A 22991-nucleotide genomic window follows, 5' to 3' on the forward strand; every position below is an offset into this window, starting at 1 on the left:
TGGTTAGTATTTTAAGAAATACCACACTTTAAGAAAGCTTTGATTAACTATGTAAGAATAAAACTTGGTAAGCCACCCTTTGAAAGTATGATTCATTGCTTGAGACCCAGGTCTTGGAGGAGCTGGTCTCGCTGGCTACCTCAGGTTTTCTCATTTCTGAGCATAGAAAGGCCTGGACTCCTCTTTGGAGATAGTTTGTCTGAGATGGGCCTGGAGCTGGCCCACGTGTGATTCTGGTTTGAGTCATACTCTACTGCTTGGAGCAGTATGGACATGTTTGAAATTACAGTTATAAAGAGGTCCCTGGGTTGTATAAATTCAAGGTGTTAAAAAATTAATTGACCCATCGTTAAATTAAATCAGGGTTTCTCAACCGTGGAACTATTGACATTTGGGGCTGAGTAATTGTTGTGGGGGCTGTTCTTTACTCTGTTTAGCTACATCTCTGGCCTCTACGCACTAGATGCCAGGAACACCTCCGTCACCCAGTTATCTGGGGACCAAAAATGTCTCCAGACTTGGCCAGATATCCCCTGAGGAGCGAAATTGCTCGTGATCTGGAACCACTAGATTAGATCTTCAAATGAGTTTTAACAAACAGGTCCTAAAGATTTGTCAGCCATTTCTACAGGGTGGGAGCTCTTACAGAAGGATTCCTCTTAACCTCTCCCATCAGTGACCTCTCTGAAATTGTTCCCAACATGTTCCACCTCTTGTGGGGCTGACATTCAACAGGGTGGACCCAGGGAACTCTATTTGGCTGAGGTGTGGGTATTTTTAACTGAGATATAACTCACATACCATAAAATTCACTCTTTTAAAGTGCACAATTGCCTGGTTTTTAGTATATTCACAAAGTTGTGTGTCTGTCACTACTATTTAAATTCCAGAACATTCATCACCCAAAAAGGAACCCTGTACCCATTAGCAGTCATTTCCCATCCTCCCTTGCCCCTAGCAATCACTAATCTACTTTCTCTCTCCATGGTTTTATATAAATGGACCCATACAATATATGTCTTTGTGACTGGCTTCTTTCACTTACCATAATGTTTTCAAGGTCGTTTCATATTGTAGCATAAATCAGTACTTCAGTCCTTTTATGGACATTTGTTTATCCATTTATTACTTGAGGGACACTTGGGTTATGTCCACTTTTCAGCTATTATGAATAATGCTGCTATAAGCATTCATATAGAAGTTTTGTGTGGACATTTGTTTTTGTTTCTGTTAAGCATATAGTAGGAGGGGAATTACTGGGTCAGATGGTAACTGTTTAACTTTTTGAACAATTGCTGAATTTTTTTCCATAGCAGCTGCACCATTTTACATTCCCACCAGCAATTATACGTTATTGCCCCAAATCTTTGCGAACACTTGTTTCTGTCCATCTTTCTGAGAGCCATGGAAGAGGGTGTGAAGTTGTATCTCACTGTGGGTTGGATTTGCATTTCCCTGATGACTAAGGAGGCTGAGCCCCCTTTCACATGCTTATTGTCATTTGCATGTCTTTGGAGAAATTTATTCAAATCCTTTGCACTTTTAAAAATTAGGTTACTTGTCTTTTTGTTGTTGAGTTGTAGGAGTTCTTTATATATTTTGGATATTGGACCCTTCTCAGAAACGTGATAATGTAGATATTTTCTCCCATTGTGTTTGTGGACTGTCTTTTCATTTTCTTGATAGTGTCCTGTGAAACACAAAAGTTTTACATCTTGGTGAAGTTCATTTTATCTATTTTTTCCTTTGGTCACTTGTGTTTTTGGTGTCATATCTTGCCTAAATCAAGTTCATAAAGATTTACAACCATTTTCTTCTAAGAATTTTATAGTCTTGGCTCTTACTTCTAGGTCTTTGATTCATTTTAAGTTGTATATGGTGTGACGAAGGGGTCCAACTTCATTCTTTTGCAATATGGATTTTAATGGCAAAGAAAGAAAGCACTCCTTTCCCAGCCAACTCTTGAGATGGGGAATCTGGGGGTCCGTGTAACTCCGGGTTGCAGAGAGAGGGCACTGGGCCTATTGCGGTGCTGTCTCTCTTCAGATGGCTGTGTCCCCATACTCCTGGACCCTCAGTTGTAGGCTTCCTCCCACAAGCCCTAGAGCAGAGGTTTTCAAATTCAGTGAAGTGGAATCACAGGGAGAATTCCAGCACCCCATTTTGGGGTAGGCTGTCTACCTGTGGACTTGGGAGACAGGCAGAGCCAAGTTTATCTCAGCACTGCTGCTTCCCAACAGTTTTATTCCAAGTCAGACATTCTAACCTTTGTGTCCCAGTTCCTTTTGTGAGCTGGAGAGTGATGACCCTGGCCCTTGAGGATTTAGAAGACAGAAAAGTGAGGGTAAAGAGAGTGGAAGAGAGATGGCCCATGGCGAGGCACACCAGATGCCAGCCAGTGCTGGCTGTCCTGGTAAGGAAAGGCCCTCAGTTCTCTTCCAAGGTAGCATTTATATCATTTTCTTATTTTAAAGCCAGTTGGCTAGAACAAAGACGCTTTTTGAAATTAGAAGTCAGGAGCAATGATGGAACTGTTACCATCTCCACATTAGTCTTAGCATCCACATGGTCATTTGTTTTAGTTGCAATGTACTGAGGCTATAAATGGTAACAGATTTCTTTGCAATTTACAGTCTTGTAGCTCTGTTTAGTTCAAGTTTAGGCTTGAATCCCTCAGTGGGGAATTTGTACTTAAGGTTGCATGGCACATAATATACCTGACTCCTGCTAGGATGCCTCCTCACAAACAGGAAATGGAAGTTAGGGACACACATGCGGAGCATCTTTATGTGAACCACACAGTGCTGTGTAACTGAGTCCCTCCTGAATGCCCTGCTGACCAGAACTCTGTGCCTAGTGTGTGCCAAGCAGAGACATCGGGCTGGCCTGGGGTTATGCATTGAGTGCTAGCGTGGGTTTTGTGGGGTGCACTTGGTTGTGGGGCTCTGCGTGCACGCATATGCTCAGTCAGAATGGTACTTGAAGTATAAAGAATGTCTTTTAAAAAATAATTCAGACATTTGTGGTACCCTAAAGCACCTTCACGTCCCTGTAGCACAGGTTGGATGGGATGTATGGGGAGTCACCTGTCCCTTCAGGTGACCACCTGGCAATATCTGCAGCAGCTTAGACTGAGGGCCCCCGAGGCGCCTCCCCCCCCCCCCCCCCCCCCCGTCTCTTCCTGCTGGGAGGGGGGAAGGGGGAGACCTGACTGCACACCTTTGCTGTGCACACGAGGCCACAGTGTAACCAGGATACTCTGAGGATGCGGAGTTCCTCTGAGGAGGCAGTGCTCTGTATTTGAGAGCTTGAGGCACTTCTTCATTCCTGTCTGAGTCAAGAGTTTCCCAAGGTGAAGGTCAGCCTAGGGAACTAAGTAGATAGTGTTGCAGCAGCCTGCACTTCCTGTGCCCCAAAGAGTAGAGAGAGAAAGTGTTACACAGTTTGCTTTTTAGATTGCTCAGTTTGCTTTTTAAAACATGCCGTCTGCTTAGCGTGAGCCCTTGGTTCTCACTGTCGGAAATTCCACCCCTGTCTCCTTAGCAGGACTGGTGTTGACACCAGCTGCCTGAAGAAATATAATCTTGAGAGTGGGGGTTATTAGATATTGACGGTGGGCAGGGAGTCCTTTTCCCAGGGGAGACCTCTAGGACCCTCACGATGACTAACACAGGGAGGAGGGGCGGAAGCTCAGGACTGCTACTTCTCAAGGCTCTCCAGGCGATTCTAACAGATTTGGGGAGAGGGTTTGGTTCTCAAAACTGTTGGTAGGAAAATGAGCCTTTGGATCTTTCCGAGCTCTTCCTAATCTTCAGTTCTTCACAGCAGCCAAGGATAATGGAATTGAGTTTAAGTTGTTACAAGAGACTGAAGTAGAACTCGTGTGCACTGACAGAGCTCGCTAGCTGGCACGCTGCTGCCCCGAGCCGCTCCGTCCTGCTGACGGCCCTTTCACATCCTGGCCTGCACCTTGCCAGACCCTGAGACCCTTACTGCTGGGGCTGTTTGCTCATTTGTTTCTCTGTGGCTTTTCGTCCATTTGTGGGGAGGCTGGGAGTTATCCTCATGCTATCTGTACACTAGATTTCAAACAGATTAAGGAAATAAACACATTTTTAAAAAGATACCATAAAGTAATAAAAGAAAAAATAAGAAGATTTGTATGATCTTACGGTGGGGAAAGAGGACCCAGAAGTCTCAAAGGAAAAGAATCACAGATTAAACAACATAAAAATGAAAAACTGTCTCTGTTAGGAAAACTGCCGTGAACAAAGGTTAAAAGGCATACACAGGGAGAAGATATTTGCAGCACATAAACAACCTTTAAAATATCCATTATGTTATAAAAGATCAGAAAGAGACAAACAAAGGTCTCCTGCTACCTGGCGCCTTTCAAATCCCATATACATATGAATTACATGTCCTGGTGGCAGAGATGTTGCTGTGAGTGATGAAGGCAATTGTGCTGCCTCCATCTGGACCTGTTTACGAAAAGGCCTATTGGCTGCCATTTGTCAATTAGTTAAAATTCGTACCTGCACGATGTGGGTCTGAGGGCTTAGGGGCCCTGCCAACCCCACAATTACACCACTAAAGCGGTGAGGCAATTGGTTGTGTAGAGAGGCTTCAAGGCCAAGTGCTTGGGAGTGTGGTTTTGCTAGTTTCTAGCCATGTAGAATTGGAGTTACAGCACCTCTCACCTCGGTTTGCTCATCTGTAAAACAGGGTTCAAAACAATGTCTTCCTCGCACAGGGTGTTGGAGGGATTGAACAGGCCACCCCATAGGGAATACTCAGGCCATTGCCTGGCATGAATTAAAACCCCAGCACGTTAGCTGTTGATGTGACCGAACAAAGGCTTGTCCCTGTCATGCCTCCTTCATCACATTCTAAAAGGAAATCCTTTCCTGCTTCTTCTTCATGACCCTGGGGCCAAGTAGTCCTGGTACAAGGCTTGAAAGGATAAGCACAGGAAGAGAGCAAGTGCTCACTCTTTCCTAAGAAGACACTTTTGGAACATGAAAGAAAGTAGAAATGGTCACTGTCAGGGAAGATTGGCTTTGGGAGGTCTTTTATCCCACAAGGGTCGTGGGAGCCCCTCTTCCAGAAGAAACAGGACTTCCTCTCACCGTGCCCTCTCCTACACTCTCCCAGGGCCAGTTTGGGGAGCTGCTGGCTTCCTGGCCAGTGCTTGACACAGCCAAGCTTTGCCAGCCTACCGAGCCTCCTTCTCGGCCAGTGCCATGAAGTAGCAGCATTAGTCTTGTTTCTGTTCTGCTTTTGAGGAGACACTTCAAATGTCTGTGTAACTGGGCATATTTAGTCTCCCTTTCTAAGCACCTTGATTCATTCCAGGTTTACTCTCTCCTTTATTTTGTGTAACTGTCTGGAGAGCTGGCCTTGCAATGGCCAAGAGGGTAGATAGGGAGTGTGTGTCCTGGTGACTAGGTCAGGTGGACTCCTAACTGGGTTTTGTTTTCTCTGTAGGAAATAAATGGCATCACTGCAGCACTGGCCGAGGAGCTCTTTGAAAAAGGTATGTGGCCAGGGGGTCCTCAAAATACTGGGTGCAACTTGCCCAGCCCTATTTAGGTGTCCAGCGTGGCACAGAACTTCTGTTGGTCTGTGCCAAGTAAGTCCTAGCCAGGGCCCACGTTCCTGGGTTGCCCAAGTCCCTGGACCTGGTCCACAGCCAAGTGTGCTGGCGGCCCTGCCCTTTAGGTAGCCAGGTGTGAGGAGCTGTGGTCCTTCCCTGTGCCTGTGTCGGGAGCCAACGCCAAGCTCAGGATTTGGTCCAAAGCCCTGTGGTGGAGTTCTGGAAGGTGGGTGGCATCCTGCCCTCTTGGATCTGGTTTGTCCTTACCTGAGGGTTCAGATGGCAAACGGAAGCTGAGCTTGGCTTATGGCCCTGTCAGAGAGCATGGTAACAGCTCACATGTGATGTGTGCTGCCTGTGGTCCAGCCCAGGGGGTGCAGACGAGCACACTGAGGATGAGAGGCCCAGTAACCTGCTTGAGGGTACATGGCTGGAAGGAGCAGAGCGAGGACCAGGTGCCAGTCTGTCTGGCTCAGAAAGCCTGCCTGCTCTCAGGGCCTACACTGCGCTGGCGTCTTCGGCTGCACCTCACTAAGGACATCTGCACCTTGGAGGTTTGCAGCGTGAGTCTGTTGCTCACAGTGCTGCCTGGCATCAGCTTCATCTTGGCTCAATGCCTCAGACTTTGACTGAGCCTCACCTCAGGGACGCTCCCCAGCCCACCTTCCCATAGTCCTTCCTTCCTTTGTAATCACATGTCCTGGGTGTGCCCTGTGCCCCCGTAAGCTCAGAAGGGCAGCATCTCCTGTGTGCTCAGGACTGTGCCTTCGTCCTGACACCATGCAGTGCACTTAACGGGTGTTTGCCAAGTGCTTGTTAATCGTTAGCCAGGTGGGCAGACACCCTGACCGCATGATGGGGGCAGGGCTAGGGCTGAAGGCTGACCCTGCAGGGCGTGGCTGTTGCAGGAGAACAGCTCCTGGGGGCCGGCGAGGTCTTTGTCATCGGGCCCCTGCAGCTCTATGCGGTCACCCAGCAGCTGCAGCAGGGAAAGCCCACGTGTGCCAGCGGGGACGCCAAGACTGACCTTGGGCACATCCTGGACTTCACCTGTCGCCTTAAGTACCTTAAGGTAAAACGGCAGCAGCTCAGTTGTGGGCATGGTGGGCATACACCCGTGTGGAGCCTAATAGCTCACTGGCTGGCATGGTGTTGAAGGAGGCTCTATGGGCCATCCTTTGGTGTTCTTGGCGCTGTGCTGCTGGCTATGAGCACCAGGGGGCAGTCGTGACCCAATGGCCCTGGCTTTGAACCTCCGCTTTAGGCTGCTTTGTTGATCGTGGACGTGGTGAGCGGGGTGCATGCCTACTCTGCCTCCCATAGCCAGGCAGAACTTCAAGTCAGATGTGGCAGTAGCTGCAGCACTGCCCTGTGAACATGCGTGGGGTGTGGTGATGGCAGCATCCCTAATGCAAGCTGTACCTGTGGCTGCAGGTTTCTGGCACAGAAGGACCTTTCGGGACCAGCAACATTCAGGAGCAGCTCCTGCCTTTTGATTTGTCAATATTCAAGTCTCTTCATCAGGTGGAGGTAAGGCCCAGGGTCCCCGGAGTGCAGGCAGGGCTGAGCCCTGCACAGGCGTCATCTTACCTGTGACTGTGTGGCCAGGGAGTGTTTTTGATGTAAAGTGTCTGGACTTAATTGGAAGGCACTGTTATTTTCCTGTTCGTCAGTGTGTGGCAGACTCCATTCAGGTAAGTAAAGCCCGCCAGAAGGCAGAGAAAGGGGGGCCTGTGCTGCACTTGGCTAGTCGGCGTGTCCCTGTCCCTGGCATGGGCAGCATTGGGACAGGACAGAGCACCAGTGCCCAGCTCCTTCTGGGCCTCCTTGTTGTTTGAGTTGAAGTGCTAGGAGGTCATCGTGAGGGTCAGGCAGAGCCAGTTCCAAGTCTGTTTCCCAAGGCAGGTCAGCAGAGGGCTCTGAGCGTTCTCTGTCCCCTGGCATGCCCACACCTAGCAAGAAATACTTGGCATTGCTTCCTGCTAAACTCCTGGGTTCACGATGCCAATTTTGTTACCATTCTTAAAATGAAAGGGGACTCAGTAACAAATAACAAAAAATGTATTAAAGCATCTGTTTCTTCAGCGTGTTCAGCCCTGTGCCCCGTGTCTGATGTACACTCCTTAATGGACCCTTCCTTACAGTCCTGTGAAGCGGGTACTTTTATTTCCACTTTACAACTGAAAAAACTGAGGCTTAGGGAAGTAAGGAGGTTTGGCCAGAACTGAACAATTAATTCAGCCAAGCCTGACTCCAGAGCCCCTGCCACCCGTTGGACTATTTCGTCTGCAACCTTCTGTGCTTGTCTCAGAGACCTGGAGGACCGTGTCCCTGGGTGGGCACTTGTGTTGTGTGCCGAGGGAGGCCTGGCAAGTTGGAGGAGTGCCTAGCCTTGTGCTGGCTCGGCAGGCTGAGGCTCCACCACTGGTCTGTGGTATGTGGCACTCGAGCAGGTGGCTTGCACACACACCCCCTCCTCACTCAGGACAGTGGAGGCCGGAGAGGTGGGTGGGGTGAGCCCGAGGGCCCACTGCTCTGAGCTCTGGTCTCTGAGGCCTACACTTCAGTGTACCTGCCAAGCCCCAAATACCCTTACAGAGAAAATGGAGTTCATGGTTCATTGTGAGTCTTACCAGATACTATAGAGACTGTTTCATCAGCACTTAAAAACTGGGAAAAAGAAAGACTTAGGGTTTGACTCACCTCCTGTCTCTAAAGATTTGGATTCACCAATGGTTGTGCTCCTTTTCTGTGTGGGTGACGAAAACCCACTTCCCAGGCCTGCTGATGGAGCGACCGTGCCGTTACTGAGACATGGCTCTTCCTTGTTCCAGATAAGTCACTGTGACGCCAGGCACATCCAGGGGCTGGTCGCATCGAAGCCCACCTTAGCCACGATGAGCATCCGCTTCTCAGCAACCTCGATGAAGGTGAGCGCCACCCGTTTCCTGCCTGGGGACTCTGCAGAGGAGCCTGTGCTGTGGTCCCCACCACCTTAGGGTGGGTGTGAGCACTGCCGTTGTCTATCAGAAATCAGAAGCTGGACCTTGTCCTGGGCCTGGGCAGCTGCACATTCATGCAGGACCTCCCAGCACTTAGCAGCCCCTAGAACGCTTTAGTCCACATCTTCGTCAAAAATCACACAGTTAAACAGGATATTTTGAGGAGCTGGATCCCCCACTCTGTCTGCCTCTGAAAAAAAGTCACTGGTTTTTGATAAACAAATTATTAAGCAGTGGTAAGTGGCAGGACGTTTATTAGACAAATTGATATAAATGTTTCTCTAAGCTTAAAAAGCCCTGGCTTAGCACTCGTGTGTGTCTTGTTTTTCGTGGACTTGAAGGAAACAGGTGAGTTGGGGATATGTTAGGCCTTGTTGTTTATATATGAATAGAAATATTCCAGTTGTGAATGTAAGAGGTTTCTTTTTCCCTTTTCATAGATTGCATCTTAGTAATGTTAAAATTATTTTCCAGAAAAAAGAATTGTGGCTCCTTTACGACAAACTGTCTGATCAAGATTTGGGGTTGGTAAAATTTGAGGCTGACTGGCTTAAAAAAGGAGACTTGTGTTGAGAGCAAAGGGTTTCAGAGAGCCTGAGGCACTCCCTGCTGCCTGGCTTATGGGACCCAAAACGATCCATTGAGGAAGGGGAGGTCTTGTGTGCATGGAAAGTCAAAATGCGGGGGCTCGCCTTCCTCCCCTAGAGGGGGCCCTGTGTTCCGTGCTGCTGCCCTTGTCTCAGCGTGTTGGATTTGAGCCCTGTGGAGTAATGGTTAAAAGGGCCTGCTGTCCACAGTGGAGACCACAGTGCCAGCTTTGAAAGCACAGTTGCCAGGAAATGCTATGAATACTGACCTTTAGCCTCTGAGATTAAGCCAGAAAAGCCGTCACCGTATAGAAAAAGGCCCCTGAGGGCTTGGAAAGCATTTGTTCCTGAAGCAGGGCCAGAACATGTTCCAAGTAACTGTCATGTTACTAAGCTTTTGAGTTATTTCACAATCATTTAAAGACATATGAACCAAAGCTCAATTTTAATGCAAGTTCACTTCCACATACTAAATATGCTCAAGCCCTTCCTGAAATTTTGCAGTGGTTGCGTTCCTAGTGAGTGTTGCGTGAGGGCCCAAGTGTGGAGCTCAACAGATGTTCTTACACAGGAAGTCCTCATTCCTGAAGCCTCGGAATTTGATGAGTGGGAGCCAGAAGGCACAGCCCTGGAAGGCCCTGTGACTGCCGTCATCCCCACATGGCAAGCACTGACCACACTGGACCTGAGTCACAACAGCATCTCTGAGATTGACGAGTCTGTGGTACGCGCTCAGCAGCTGGCGCCAGGGGCTTCTCTAGCCTGACCGAACCCTGAGGTTGGGTATTTAACTTGGCTTTTTCTGGAAGGGCCACAGAAAACCCGCGTTCTGTGCATTGCCTATAACTTTTAAGTTAACTTTAAAATTTTAGGGATTATTTAAAATAGGTAGTACTTAGAACCAAATGAGGCATATTAGTTATATGTACATTTGATATAAAAACTGACTGATGAAATTTACTTCTAAGAAATGGACTGGGAAAATCCACAGATTCTAGACGTGCCTATGTAAGAGTGACATCCAGGTGGCATTTGGGCAATAGGAGTGTGATTCCTGTATTTGTGCTTCTCAGTGGGTAGGGTGGGAGAAGCAGGACGGACAGCTTCCTTTTCTGGGACCTTGCCATTTGTCATTTTCATAAGCCGTGTGCACTGTAAAAGCGGAGACATGCTCATCACTGGAGCCCCTATATGTTCCTGTATGTGCTGCCGGGGGGCGCGGGGGAGCACTGGGATGTGTCACATCAATGGCCCTGCAGAGACAGCCACCCAAGTAGTCCATGGTTGGAGGAGTCCCAGGGTGTCTGTCCACCATGCGCAGGCGTCACGTAGGGTCCAACCTCCTCGAGTAATGTTGGATGTTGTCCTTTTCTCCCCCCAAGAAACTGATTCCAAAGATTGAGTTCCTGGACCTGAGTCACAATGGAGTGTTACTTGTGGACAACCTGCAGGTAATTAATATATTTGGAACCAGCGCCACCTGTGGGCTTCTTACAAGGTCCGGGCGAGTTCAGAAGGCTGATGGCTGATGCAGCCTTGGCAGTTTGGCCAGACCCTGGAGTTTTCTCTCACAGGCACTCGGAAGGTGTCTGGTGCACCAGAGGTTTGTAGGGGCAGGAGCAGCTGCTGTCCCTTTGGGGTCCCAGCGATGCACTTAGTGATGGTTGCAGTAGTTCCCCCAAAATTAGAAAAGATACGTAAATAGAAATAGAGCAGAGGTGAAGATGACGCACTTCCATCATGAGGATGGACAGCCTCGTTTTCAAAGCTCAGGCCTATCCTGTGGGCTCTGCTGCCTCTGCAGGGGGTGGCACTGGGCAGTGGCATGTGCAGGGAATGGAGCAGACCTGTGGAACTGGTCATTTTAGGTTGGATGGCCCATCATACCAGTGTTAGTCCCCTTTCTTTGGAGCGTTGACCTGAACCACTTTCCCCTGTTCTTGTTGCCACAGCACCTGTACAACCTCGTGCACCTGGACCTGTCTTACAACAAGCTCTCCTCCTTGAAAGGGGTTCACACCAAACTGGGGAACATCAAGACTCTGAACCTGGCGGGGAACCTCCTGGAAAGTCTGAGTGGCCTACACAAGCTCTACTCCCTGGTCAACCTGGATCTCAGTAACAACAAAATCGAGCAGGTGAGCTGTGTCTCCAGTGGCTCTCGGGGTTCTGGGATGACTGCCTCAGTGTTTATCATGTTAAAGAAGAATGGTAAGTTTCCTCTCATCCACAAGAGGCCATCAGAGGTGTTGTCATGTTGCCGAAGTGTTAGAAGAAGGGATGGGAATGGAATTCGTGCTTTGCAGATGGCGGAGGTCAGGAGCATAGGCAGCCTCCCGTGCCTGGAGCACCTGCTCCTGCTGAGCAACCCGCTGAGCATCATCCCCGACTACCGGACCAAGGTGCTGGCTCAATTTGGAGAGCGGGCCTCGGAGGTAGGCTGCCAGGGTGGGGTGGGGTGGGGTGGGGTGGGGTGGGGTGGGGTGGGGTGGGGTGGGGTGGGCTAGCTCCGTCCAGGAGACATTTTAGACGGAGGCTGCGTCTTCACAGGCAGAGCCGGGGCTGAGAGCCACCGTTGTACCCTCGCCTGCTTCAGAAAAATGTCCTCACCCTGAAGGGCCTTTCGGTTCTGGGAAGTCTGCTGCCTCCCCAGGAAAAAGCCCTCTCACCCCTCCTGCAGCCCCTCCTGTCAGTGACCACTGGCCACCATCGTTCCCCAGAGGGCTTCCCTGGCGTCACCTCTGTCAGAGCTTCAGGCCAGGAGGGCTCCCCGCGAACGAACAGGCGCAGACTGAGTGTGGAGGGACTGTCTTCAGCTGGTTAAAAAATAATATTGATGATTGAAGGCAAGGGCCAGAAATAAGATACTTAAAATAATCACATTTCCTGGACAACTGGCCATAGTCTGGCAACAAACCCAAGAGTGTGCCCATCTTTGCCAGGGTAACCCAGCCCAATATTTGCTGCCTGCTGAGTGTGTCTGGCCACCTGCCACCATGCCAACCAAACAGATCCTTAGCCAGGTTCACCTGTCACCTCAGCTCCAAGCAGGCCCTTCCCCCATTCTCCCAGTCCCAGGCCGGAAGATACCTAGAAGTCTGCATTCTTCCCTCATCCTACCCCCAACCCCAAACCCACCATCTCTTTTCGGCCCCAAGTGCCCCTTCTACATTGTCACCAAGACAATGTTCACAGGGTGACATCTCCTCCTTCCCAGCTCCAGGCCCTTGGGACCTTCCCTTGTTTGACTGCACTGCCTGTCCCACACTTCCCGCCAGCCCACAACCCCTCCTGCATTTGCAGATAGGGGTGCCTGCTCCCATGCTTTTGCCCTCCCTGCCCCCCGGCCCAGAATTCCTTCCCTATGCACTTTGCTGATCTGAGTTCCGCCGTAATTGGGGGCTTTGTTCAAGTCACTGCTTTCCCCCAATCCCAGCCACCCAAGAGGCCACCTCAGTGGACTCTGTACCCCGCCTCACCTTTTTGGACAGCGACTCCCAGAGACAGACTGGGTAGTGTGGGACCTCCATGGGCAGCTCTCAGGAGCTCCTGGGTCACTTCTGTAGGTGGTGAGGAAATCACCTCCCAGGGGCCTGAGCCTCACAGGGCCTGGCCCACACTTTGGCAAGGCTCCTGCCATTCTGCTCCCACCATGCTTGCCAGCCCCTAGGCTGATAGCCATTTCTGGGCTCTGTAGGTCTGCCTGGACAACACAGTGACCACAGAGAAGGAGCTGGACACCGTGGAAGTGCTAAAAGCGATTCAGAAAGCCAAGGAGGTCAAGTCCAAGCTGAACAACCCCGAGAAGAAGGTGGGCCTTTGTGTGGGAAGAGTGGCGGTACAGAGCCAGCTGAGGAAGGAGCGGGCGGGCTCGCAGTGGAACTGGGCTGTGGGAGTGTTCAGGGCCATCGACTCCTGGCTGCATAACCTTGGGCAAGTCACACCCCCTCTGTTCTCATTTGTAAGATGGGAACGGTGATAGTACTTGCCACACGGGGTTGCTGAGGATTAGATGAGACCAGTTTCGCCATCATCGATGTTTGTGAGAACCTTTGAGTTTCTCCTCATCCCTGGCTTGTCAAGTTCTGTTCTTCCTGAACCTTCTCTCCCGGGCTGACTCAAGCACTCTTCCTAGGTCAGTGAGGATTGCCGGCTCTCACCTGCCCCCTGCATCAGACCCAGCAGCTCCCCTCCCACCGTGGCTCCCACATCTGCCTCCCTGCCCCAGCCCATCCTCTCCAACCAAGGTAATCATGTATGTAGCTTTCTGCCGACCAGAGCCACACAGGCCCTGCTGGGCTCCCTGGCTGGGCTGGGGTTGTGGGGAGATGCTGGCACCTGCTCCCTGCAGGGTTCAGATACAGGGAGGGTGCAGTGCTGTCTGCAGGCCAGCTCCTCTCAGGGTGTCACATGGTGGGGGTGCCTGGCCTGATTTCAGCTCTGTTGTTTGCTTAGTGAGGACCCCCCCTTGCTCTGACACCCACATCCAATTCCTTTAGGGTACCATAGGGTATCTAATGGGGCCTGAAGCGCTCTTTGGACAGGCTCGGGGCTGCTGGCTTATAAGAACCCTACTTCCCTACAGGCACTGTGGGCGGATTGGCGCCTTATTAATGGGGACCAGGACTGTTACTTTCCTGAGCTGGCCACCCTGATCCCTGCATGGGGAGCTTTCTTTTATCATCACTTTTTCTCCTTGGCTCAGCCCCAAACTCTATTTGTGGGGCCCTGACAGGCTGTCCATGGACCCATGGAAGACCAGTCCCTTTCACCTGCCCACTGTCTTAGCATTTTCAAAGGGCTTTCACCTCTGAACCCAGGCATCCTCGGAGATGAGTGAGTGAAGCAGGTCCCATGAGAGTGTCTGCTGGCCTGGCCCCCACGGAAGAGGGGAGGGTGTGCCGTCCCGAGTGGAGCCGAGGCTCGGGTCACACAGGAAGGAACGCCGCCCGCCCACCCGGGCTCCTGGAGACGCAGAATTTGGTGTGAGGTCTTGGGAAAACAGTTTGACCTTATGTTTCAAGAGCCAGAAAAACGTTCCCACCCCTTGACCTGGTAACCCTACTGGTTGGGATTTTATCCTGGTGGGATAAGATAACGGGAAGGGGACATGAAATGCTCACTGCAGCGTTATTTGTGCTAGCAATGCCGGGGATGTGACAGACGTCAGAGGATGAGAAGGTGATTAAGCTGTGGTGTAAAGTATTCTGTGGCCATCACATCAGAGAGAGGAAACGTGGGTAGGACCAAGGGAGAAGTGCTTGGGTTTAAGTGAAAGCTTGCGGCAGGGCAGTGCACCAAGGTCACCCGGTGAGATGTGAGAGAGCGCTCATGAGAACAGACGGTGATGTTAGGTGCCAGAGTGATTGTCAGCTTGCTTTTGTAACACTTGACTGAGAAATTCTGGGTTTATTTTTATATATAAAAGGTGCGGGGGGGTGTTGTGTCACTGAAGATGCTTCCCTGACCCCCTCGCCTGCCTTGGGGTCAAAGCCCTCTTTGTGCCTCACAGCCCCATGCTACCCAGTCACAGCACTGCAGAGACACCGCTCCACTAGGGCCCTAGGGGACAGGGAGATGCGACTGGTCCTCGAGGCCAGGGACCAGCCAGTTCTCAGTCAGCATTTGTAGGGTTGATGAATGAGTGTGTGACTGAGCAAGCGAGCGGAGAGCGAGCTGGGAACGAGCGGACGACGGGTGGGGGAGTGAGGCATCTGCCCCCTGGCCGCAGCTGCAGGCAGCGCCCCCTTTGGTGGTGAAGCCTCTGTACGAGACAGGCCCAGGCCTCAGCGCCCCTTCCTTACTGCCCCCCATTCCTGGGGACATTCCACTGAGTGGCTCACTGTAGTCTGTTCTCCTTTCCCAGCTGCTGGACATTTAGACGTTGTCTCCAGATTTGCACCTCTTATAAATAAAACTGCAGTGGATGTCTGTGTGTGCACATCTTTTTCCTTTTTGTGAGAAACAAGAGTTCGGGCCCCCATCTGAGCCCTCTCCTGATGTCCCCTGGCCCATCCTCTGAGTGGCCCTTTCTGACCACTTATTTGTACAAACTGTAGTCCAGGAAGGAAGCAGAGAGGTTATCCCCATCCTCATTTCCTTGGCTCCAGAAAGGGCTGGGGCGGGGGGGTGGGGGGGGGTAATGGCAAGAAAATGTTGCTTTTTGTCTCACTAAATGGAGGAATCCACAGATGTCTGTGTTCAGCTGTGTGCTGCTGGATCTTGTCTGAATGGGCAAGAGTTTCTCCTATGGGGAAGCGGCTTTGCTCCCAGCCTGATTGTCTAGAAATAAGCATACTTGTGAATAAACTGGGTGCTCAGGGGCCTGCCTGAGGAGGCGCTGTCCAGAAACACCCCCCTCTGGTCATCTCGGGAGCTGTTAGCCAGCTTGTTGGTGCCATGGAGGATTGACCAACGTGGGCTAACGTACAAAACGCCAGGGTTGATTCTCTAGGCAGGGCGCGGAGCTCAGGAGCCGTAGAGAGGGGTTCGGAGCAGGCACCTGGGGTCAGTCAGCTTTCGCATCCCATCTTCCTTGGCCATGTTCCCTCAGGCAACTCGTAGCCTCTCTGAAGCTGTTTCCTCAACTGTAAAGTGTACACATTCTACTTCATCAATTCTAAGATGCACACATTTCCACCTTGTGACTTCTCTGAAATTGAGATGCGTCTTTCAGTCAGTGGCGTCTCATAGTTGCTGTCAGCCAGCTGGTATTCGTGATGGAGTCGTGTGAAAAACTTCCGTGGACACCTGCTAAGACCAAGATGACACCACATCTACGCATCTTAGATTCGATGAACTGTGGTAAATAGTAAGAGGTGTGCATGAGCTAATGCTGGGGAAGGACAGCACTGCTCCTTGCTCATCAGACCTGACCAATAAGGGCTTCCCTCTCCCATGGCCTTATGGGGGGGTCAAGATGACCAGGAGAGTGCCCCTGAGGACCTTGGGGAGCTGAGCCCAAGGGAGAACAGGGTAAGAGGATTTGGGAGCATTTTTGTAGAGAGAGAGGTACGTCTAGAGCAGAGAGGGCTTTGCAGTGGAGGCGTGTGAGGGGAACCCTAGAGGATGAGGAGGATCTGAGCATGTGAGGGAAGAGGGTGGGGCTGGGTTGTATGAGAGAACAGTGCGCTTCATGCAGAGCTCTGCCTGTCACGTTGCTTGCCTGTTCAGGGCTGCTGCTGCTTTGCTTGGGGGCAGGGGAGTCGGGCTTGGGCCATGGGCCTGCCTAGCCTATAGGCAGAGGACCTGGGCTCCATGAGTTGTCCTGTCCTCAGGCAGCAGATGAGCTGGACAAGGGTCTTTGACCTCTGTGGCTCTGAGGGCTCGGAGTCATTTCATTGAACCATGGTGACCAGGGGTAAAGTCAGGCTGTGGAGGCACACACTGGGCGCCTCCAGATTTTTGTGAAACAACGAGTTGATGCTCAGTGTTCATCCAACTGGCTGCACTTAGGAAAACGTTAAAAAAACACTTGACCCTCCAGCAGTCTAGGAAACGTCTGGAGTGAACTAATGGGCCCAGACATGCTGTATTCTTAGAACGGCCTCAGCAGGATTTCAAAACACCATGTGTTTCCAGGGTGCATGCGTCAGTTTATGCTGTCCATGAGGGGTTACCTTGAGGGGGGGGGGGGGGTCAGTGGGTGTGTCCTGTGGGCAGCAGGCCACAGGTGCTGGGCATGGGTTGTCCTTGTAGTGGTGTGCCCTTGTGTGTCTGAAGCTGCGGAGGTGTCATATCATGGGGTGCGGCTTTATCAGTCACTTAGCTGGGAAGAGGCTCCAGGAGTGAACACGTTTAAGGCTCTTGAGGGACATATTGCCAAACTGCTCTCCCATTGGGTGGGCCAGCTTGTACCCCCTGCCCGCCTCTGCCCAGTTAGGCCAGGTCCAAGCCACACAGTCAATCTGACCTTTGCCAAAGTGAGAGACAAAACTAGTGTCTTACTCCAACTCGCCCTTCTGTGATTACCTGTGAGGGTGAGCATTGTTTCACGTTCCATCCATTGGCCATTCTTCTGTGGAATGTCTTCTTTCTTTGCAGTCTCCTAATGGGATTTCTAACTTTCTCCCATTTTTGTCATCTGTAACAGCTTTTTATAGATTAAAGATACAAGTGTTTGTCAAATATTGCAAGTACTTTTTTCTCATTTCATTTGATTTTATTTTAGGATTTTTTTTTTTTTTTTACTTATATTTAGTTTTTATGTAGTCACACTTGAATTTCTTCCTTTGGATTTAGGCTCAGAAACTCTCTCTCTACCCTGAGATTAGATAAGCCGTCATTTGTTCTTCAAGTTATTTTAAGATTTCAGTTTTACCATTTTGTTCTGTATCCATGTGGCTATATTTGGGGGTCTGACTAGCCCCTGGCCATGCTGATATCTCAAGGGCCCAGCCCCATTTGTTGAATGGCTGCTCTCCCTGCCCCGCTGTCCCACCCGCCTGCCCCTGGTCTCTAGGAATCATGTTTGTGCAAGAGGAGGCCCTGGCCAGCAGCCTCTCGTCCACCGACAGTCTCACTCCCGAGGACCAGCCCATTGCCCGGGGATGCTCTGATTCCTTGGAGTCCATTCCTGCGGGACAGGTAATGCCTGCCTCCTGCTTCTGGGAATTGCTTACCTCTGTGCCAACTCTTGTCTGAGGCTGATGGAAGTAGGAGACGGCCTGGCCAGAGTTGTGGCAGCTGTTGCCAGTGCTTGCTGTACTCTGCTTTGTGATTAAGGGTCTGTGTTCAGCCTCCGTCTCCATTTCTCCCCTCTTCTCCCTGTCCCAGTGGGAACAGGCAGTTGTCTCTCACTGGGCCCTGGGGGACAAAGCCAGATGACCATTAGCCCATGTGATCGGACTCCCCTGGGGAAAGCAATTCAGAAGGTGGGAGGGGTGGCGGGGCTTGTTTGGGTTTCAAATCCATCAGGAAGAGTTTCTCCCCTGCTGCCTGACACCCCTGAGCCATTCTGCCCATTCCTACATGTCACCCTGGTAGTTTGGGACACAGTGTGACTCCGGCACATTCACTGTGGCTGCTGCTGAGGGTTCTGGAGCTTCTTCATGTGTCCTGGGAAGAGAGGAGGAAGGCAAGTGTGATGTGAGTGGCTCATCTGCCATGTGCGTGGGGAGTGTGCTTGGTACCTGGGCCTCCCTCCAGCCCCGTCTCTGTCTTATGGCCGTGTGACCCTGGACAGTATGCCAAGCCCTCATCCTGTCCCAGCACTCACCCCTTCACCCACCCGCCCGGAATCATACAGTAGGAAGGAGGCTCCCTAAGTCTTCCCCATTACCCAGAGACCATTGGGAGGGCCTTGCCAGGTGCTGTGCAGTCACTGTTCCTTGTTTCCTCTACTAGCCAGTTACCAAGTTGGTAGACTGGCCATGTGGACCCTCTGGAGTGGCACAGGGAACACTCAGATGCCAGACCCAGAGGCACAAAATGAGCTGCAGATTGGCAAGAGGGCCTGGCCCACGGTTAGGAGTGTGGGCTGGGGGCAGACAGATACGGGTGGGAACCAACCCTGCCATGCACTGGCGGGATAATGGGGGGTCTCTGCCTCAAGGCCCCAGAGTCTCCGGAGTAGAGCGTGGGATGGTGAGGAACTTCCTGTAGGGCAGTGAGGGAGAGGGTGGGGTGCCAGGCTCAGGTTCCAACACCTGGTAGATGCCAAGGAATGGCTGCAGCAGGTGGGGCTGACTGCGTTTCCTTCTCTCTCAGGCACCTTCCGATGACATGCCAGGAGCTGTTGGCGGTGCAAGGTAGGGAGGAGCTTAAGAAGGCATTCTGAGCTTTCTGCACACTCAGCTGTGGGCTAGTGGTAACCAGATGGAGTTTGTTAAAAATCTGTTCACAGAAGTCCTCTAGAACTATCTTCCTTTAAATAAACCGATGAGATGGGCTCTGGTCTGCTTCCAAATTCTAATCCCTAAACTCTGCCTGACACATGTTATCCTACACTAGGGGTCAGCGGATCAGGGCTGGTTTGGTCCACAGCCTATGACTAAGAATGATTGTTCCATTCTTAAAGAGCTGTTTAAAAAAAAAAAAGACTGGATGGGGTGCCCCTAAAACCCGAAGTGTTCACTCTGACCCTTTGGAGGGTCACTCTGACAGGAGGTTTCCCAGCCTCCTGTAACACACTTTTTCACAAGGGCAGTAGTGGGCAAGCAGAGCTTGAATTTAGGTGTGAAGGTCCCAAGAACCCCCCTCCCATGGGTGCCCCTCAAGGGAACTGTTGCCAACAAGTGAGTTCATGCCCTCGAGCACTCGTTATCTTGGGGCAGCGTCTGAATGACTGTGATGCTTTTGTTGGGGGAACCTGTGTGGTGTGGGCAGGACTGCTAGACACCTGTCATCAGAGCGCTGGACATGTGGCCTTGGTGAAACTGGCCACCCCAGCCTTCTGGCACCTTGGCTCCCCACCCGGGCGCTTGTCCTAGGAATAGACTTGGCTGTTTAGGAGGCCTGGGAGACCCATGAATTGGTTCCTGGGAACCAGGGTGTAGCAGCAGGCCCCGGACTTGGCAGGCGGGATGTCCCAGCCCAGCGTGTTACTGACCTGGCTTCTCCTCTCACAGTGGGGAGCACGCAGAGCCCGAGGTGCAGGTGGTGCCTGGGTCGGGTCAGATCATCTTCCTGCCCTTCACCTGCATCGGCTACACAGCCACCAACCAGGACTTCATCCAGCGCCTCAGCACACTCATCCGGCAGGCCATCGAGCGACAGCTGCCTGCCTGGATCGAGGCTGCCAACCAGCGGGAGGAGGGGGGCGGGCATGGCGAGGACGACGAGGATGAGGACGACGAGGATGTCGCTGAGAACCGCTACTTCGAAATGGGGCCCCCAGACACGGAGGAAGAGGAGGAGGGCGGCCGGGCGGAGGAGGAGGACGCTGAGGAGGAGCGCCTGGCCCTGGAGTGGGCCCTGGGAGCGGACGAGGACTTCCTGCTGGAGCACATCCGCATCCTCAAGGTGCTCTGGTGCTTCCTGATCCACGTGCAGGCCAGCATCCGCCAGTTCGCCGCCTGCCTCGTGCTCACCGACTTCGGCATCGCTGTCTTCGAGATCCCGCACCAGGAGTCCCGGGGCAGCAGCCAGCACATCCTGTCCTCCTTGCGCTTTGTCTTCTGCTTCCCGCACGGAGACCTCACGGAGTTCGGCTTCCTCATGCCCGAGCTGTGCCTGGTGCTCAAGGTGAGGCACAGCGAGAACACGCTCTTCATCATCTCGGACGCCGCCAACCTGCACGAGTTCCACGCGGCCCTGCGCGCCTGCTTCGCGCCGCAGCACATGGCCATGCTGTGCAGCCCGGTCCTCTACGGCAGCCACACCAGTCTGCAGGAGTTCCTCCGCCAGCTGCTGGCCTTCTACAAGGTGGCGGGCGGCTGCCAGGAGCGCAGCCAGGGCTGCTTCCCTGTTTACCTGGTCTATAGCGACAAGCGGATGGTGCGGACGGCCGCGGGGGACTACTCGGGCAATATCGAGTGGGCCAGCTGCACGCTGTGCTCGGCCGTGCGGCGCTCCTGCTGCGCGCCCTCCGAGGCCGTCAAGTCCGCCGCCATCCCCTACTGGCTGCTGCTCACGCCCCAGCACCTCAACGTCATCAAGGCTGACTTCAACCCCATGCCCAACCGCGGCACCCACAACTGTCGCAACCGCAACAGCTTCAAGCTGAGCCGCGTACCACTCTCCACCGTGCTGCTGGACCCCACACGTAGCTGCACCCAGCCCAGGGGCGCATTCGCCGACGGCCATGTGCTGGAGCTGCTCGTGGGCTACCGCTTTGTCACCGCCATCTTCGTGCTGCCCCATGAGAAGTTTCACTTCCTGCGTATCTACAACCAGCTGCGGGCCTCCCTGCAGGACCTAAAGACCGTGGTCATCGCCAAGACCCCTTTGACCGGGGGCCAGTCCCAGAGGGCCCTCGTGGATGGCCAGCCTGCTAAGGGCAGGGCCAGGTGAGACTGAGCACAGGCTTTTGGGGCTGAGGGCATGGGGCTGGTATGTGCCCAGGAAGTTCACATCTCTGTGTCTGAGACCACTCACCCCAGGCCACATCTCTGAGCACCTGCCATGTGTGAATAGGTCCAAGGTGGGCCCAGTTCCTCAGCTGATCTCAGCGCCTGACCGCTCTCAGGAGTGTTGTTGGCTCCCTTGGGCTTGGCATAGGGCTCCTCCTTCTCTCCCAGGGCTTCAGAAAAGGCCTAAGAAAGCTGTCCTTTCACAAGGACAGGCTGGCCCACTACCCTGCCACCTAGGGTCTGCCCCCACCTTCCCTGGCTCTCTCCACTCTGCTCCACTGGGCCCAGGCATGGCCTCTAAGCATCACCCACCGCCCCCTTTCCCCAGGGACTCACTGTGCCGTGGCTGGCTTTGTGGCCTGGGGGACTGCTTCAGCCATCACCTGCCTCTGACATCCAGCTCCAAGCCTTACCCTGTGGGGAGCCACACACCCCTTCTCAGAAAGACCTGGGTTGCTGATGGGCCCTCTCTGCATGTAATTGGGAGAGTCCCTTCCAAAGGAATCTGTTGGCTGAGAGCAGCAAGGTCTGAGTATGTGAGCAGGGAGGTTGGTTACCTCATGTAAAGCTCTTTTTCTTCTGGGGGAAGACTGAGGCACACACAGGGAAGGAATGGCAGCCCTGTCTTACTCATTCTCACTCTCTTCTCCCCCCTGCTCCTGCCCCCTGAGCCTGACTTTCCCTGGGCTCCCTTCCCAGGTTTTCCTCATGGCTCCCTGGGACTGTGGGTAGAGAGGGCCTGTGGTGGGGAAAGGGTCACACCTACAGTTCACCCCCACCTGGGGCTCGAAGGCCGTGTGCCCTCGAGGGTGACCCTGTCTCCTTTCACAGCCCCCTGGCTTCATATGCTGGGGCTTCCCCAACCTGGGCGAGAAAGTCCTTCATTTGTCACACCCCGTCCCTGAGACACAGTCTAGCTCTTTCTCTTCTGTCCCGGTGACGAACCTGTCCTCACCCCAGCGTCTCTCAGGGCCTGCTTCTCTCTCCAAGCCAGCCCTGCAGCTGATGTTCCCGGAGGGCTTCCAACCTATTGGCTGAATTGGGTACCCCTCTCAGGCCCAGCTCAAGTCCCATGCCCTCTGTATGTAGAGACTCCTGCTGCCTCCAGGAGCTGGAAAACAGCTTATGCCCGAGGTGGCCCTGCACAGCTGTCTCCCCATCTCCCTGCCTCTGTGCTGAGGCTTTGGTTGGTGACACCTGGTCTCCATTTCTCTGCCACCCCCAAGCCTGGCTGGAACCTGCCCACAGTGGGGAGTCCATGCAGAAATCAGGTGCCCTGCTTCACCCCCGCAGATGCATCTCTTCCCCAGGACAGTAGGTGGACAGCCCAGAAGCTTGTTGGGGGCATGTGGCCCAGTGCAAAATCAGAGCCACAGGGATCTTGCTCCACAGCTGGGCTGTCCAGTTGAGAGAACAGTGTCCAAAGGACTTCCCTCAGCATGGATACGGGTGTGTAGGCTGGTTGCAGGGGGGCCCCGCAACCTCCATGAGCTTTAAGTGTTATGAGCATTATTTGATCTAGTGCTTGGAACAGACCAGTGAAAACCTAGCGTGGCCACGTGGAGTGATGGCTGGGTGAGGGGAGAGAGGACGCAAAGGCAGGCTGAGGGGCATTTTGAGTTTTTGGCTCTCTGTGTGTGCCCAGGTCCCAGCCCTGGTCACCTGAGTTGTGCTCTGGACTCTGAAGTGGCATTTCTAACACCTCTACCACCTTCTCAAAATACGTTTTCAGTTCATGGGCCACATGTGTCTGTCCCAGCCCTGGGATGTCAGATGGCTTGTCTTGCCCCCACCT

General features: G+C 52.6%; 1 protein-coding gene across 7 annotated transcripts in view; it reads left to right on the top strand.

The window, feature by feature from the left end:
- The window catches only part of NISCH (nischarin), a 31910-nt gene that overhangs the window by 4787 nt on the left and 4132 nt on the right, over positions 1-22991 (top strand). For 2 of the 7 annotated variants that reach the window (XM_019724321.2, XM_019724320.2), the window contains exons 4-17: positions 5488-5536; positions 6505-6668; positions 7031-7126; positions 8431-8526; positions 9757-9909; positions 10568-10636; positions 11138-11323; positions 11492-11620; positions 12883-12996; positions 13321-13432; positions 17647-17771; positions 18171-18272; positions 18894-18934; positions 19754-21133. In XM_019724321.2, the coding sequence (XP_019579880.2) occupies positions 5488-5536; positions 6505-6668; positions 7031-7126; positions 8431-8526; positions 9757-9909; positions 10568-10636; positions 11138-11323; positions 11492-11620; positions 12883-12996; positions 13321-13432; positions 17647-17771; positions 18171-18272; positions 18894-18934; positions 19754-21133 (2816 nt within the window). Of the gene's footprint in view, positions 1-5487; positions 5537-6504; positions 6669-7030; positions 7127-8430; positions 8527-9756; positions 9910-10567; positions 10637-11137; positions 11324-11491; positions 11621-12882; positions 12997-13320; positions 13433-14005; positions 15117-17646; positions 17772-18170; positions 18273-18893; positions 18935-19753; positions 21134-21524; positions 21729-22991 lie in introns of those variants that run through there. The other 5 variants (XM_019724324.2, XM_019724322.2, XM_074313063.1 and 2 more) reach the window with 4 other exon arrangements.

The sequence above is a fragment of the Rhinolophus sinicus genome, linkage group LG10 (assembly GCF_036562045.2).
Source record: "Rhinolophus sinicus isolate RSC01 linkage group LG10, ASM3656204v1, whole genome shotgun sequence".
In the NCBI taxonomy this organism is placed as follows: Eukaryota; Metazoa; Chordata; class Mammalia; order Chiroptera; family Rhinolophidae; genus Rhinolophus; species Rhinolophus sinicus.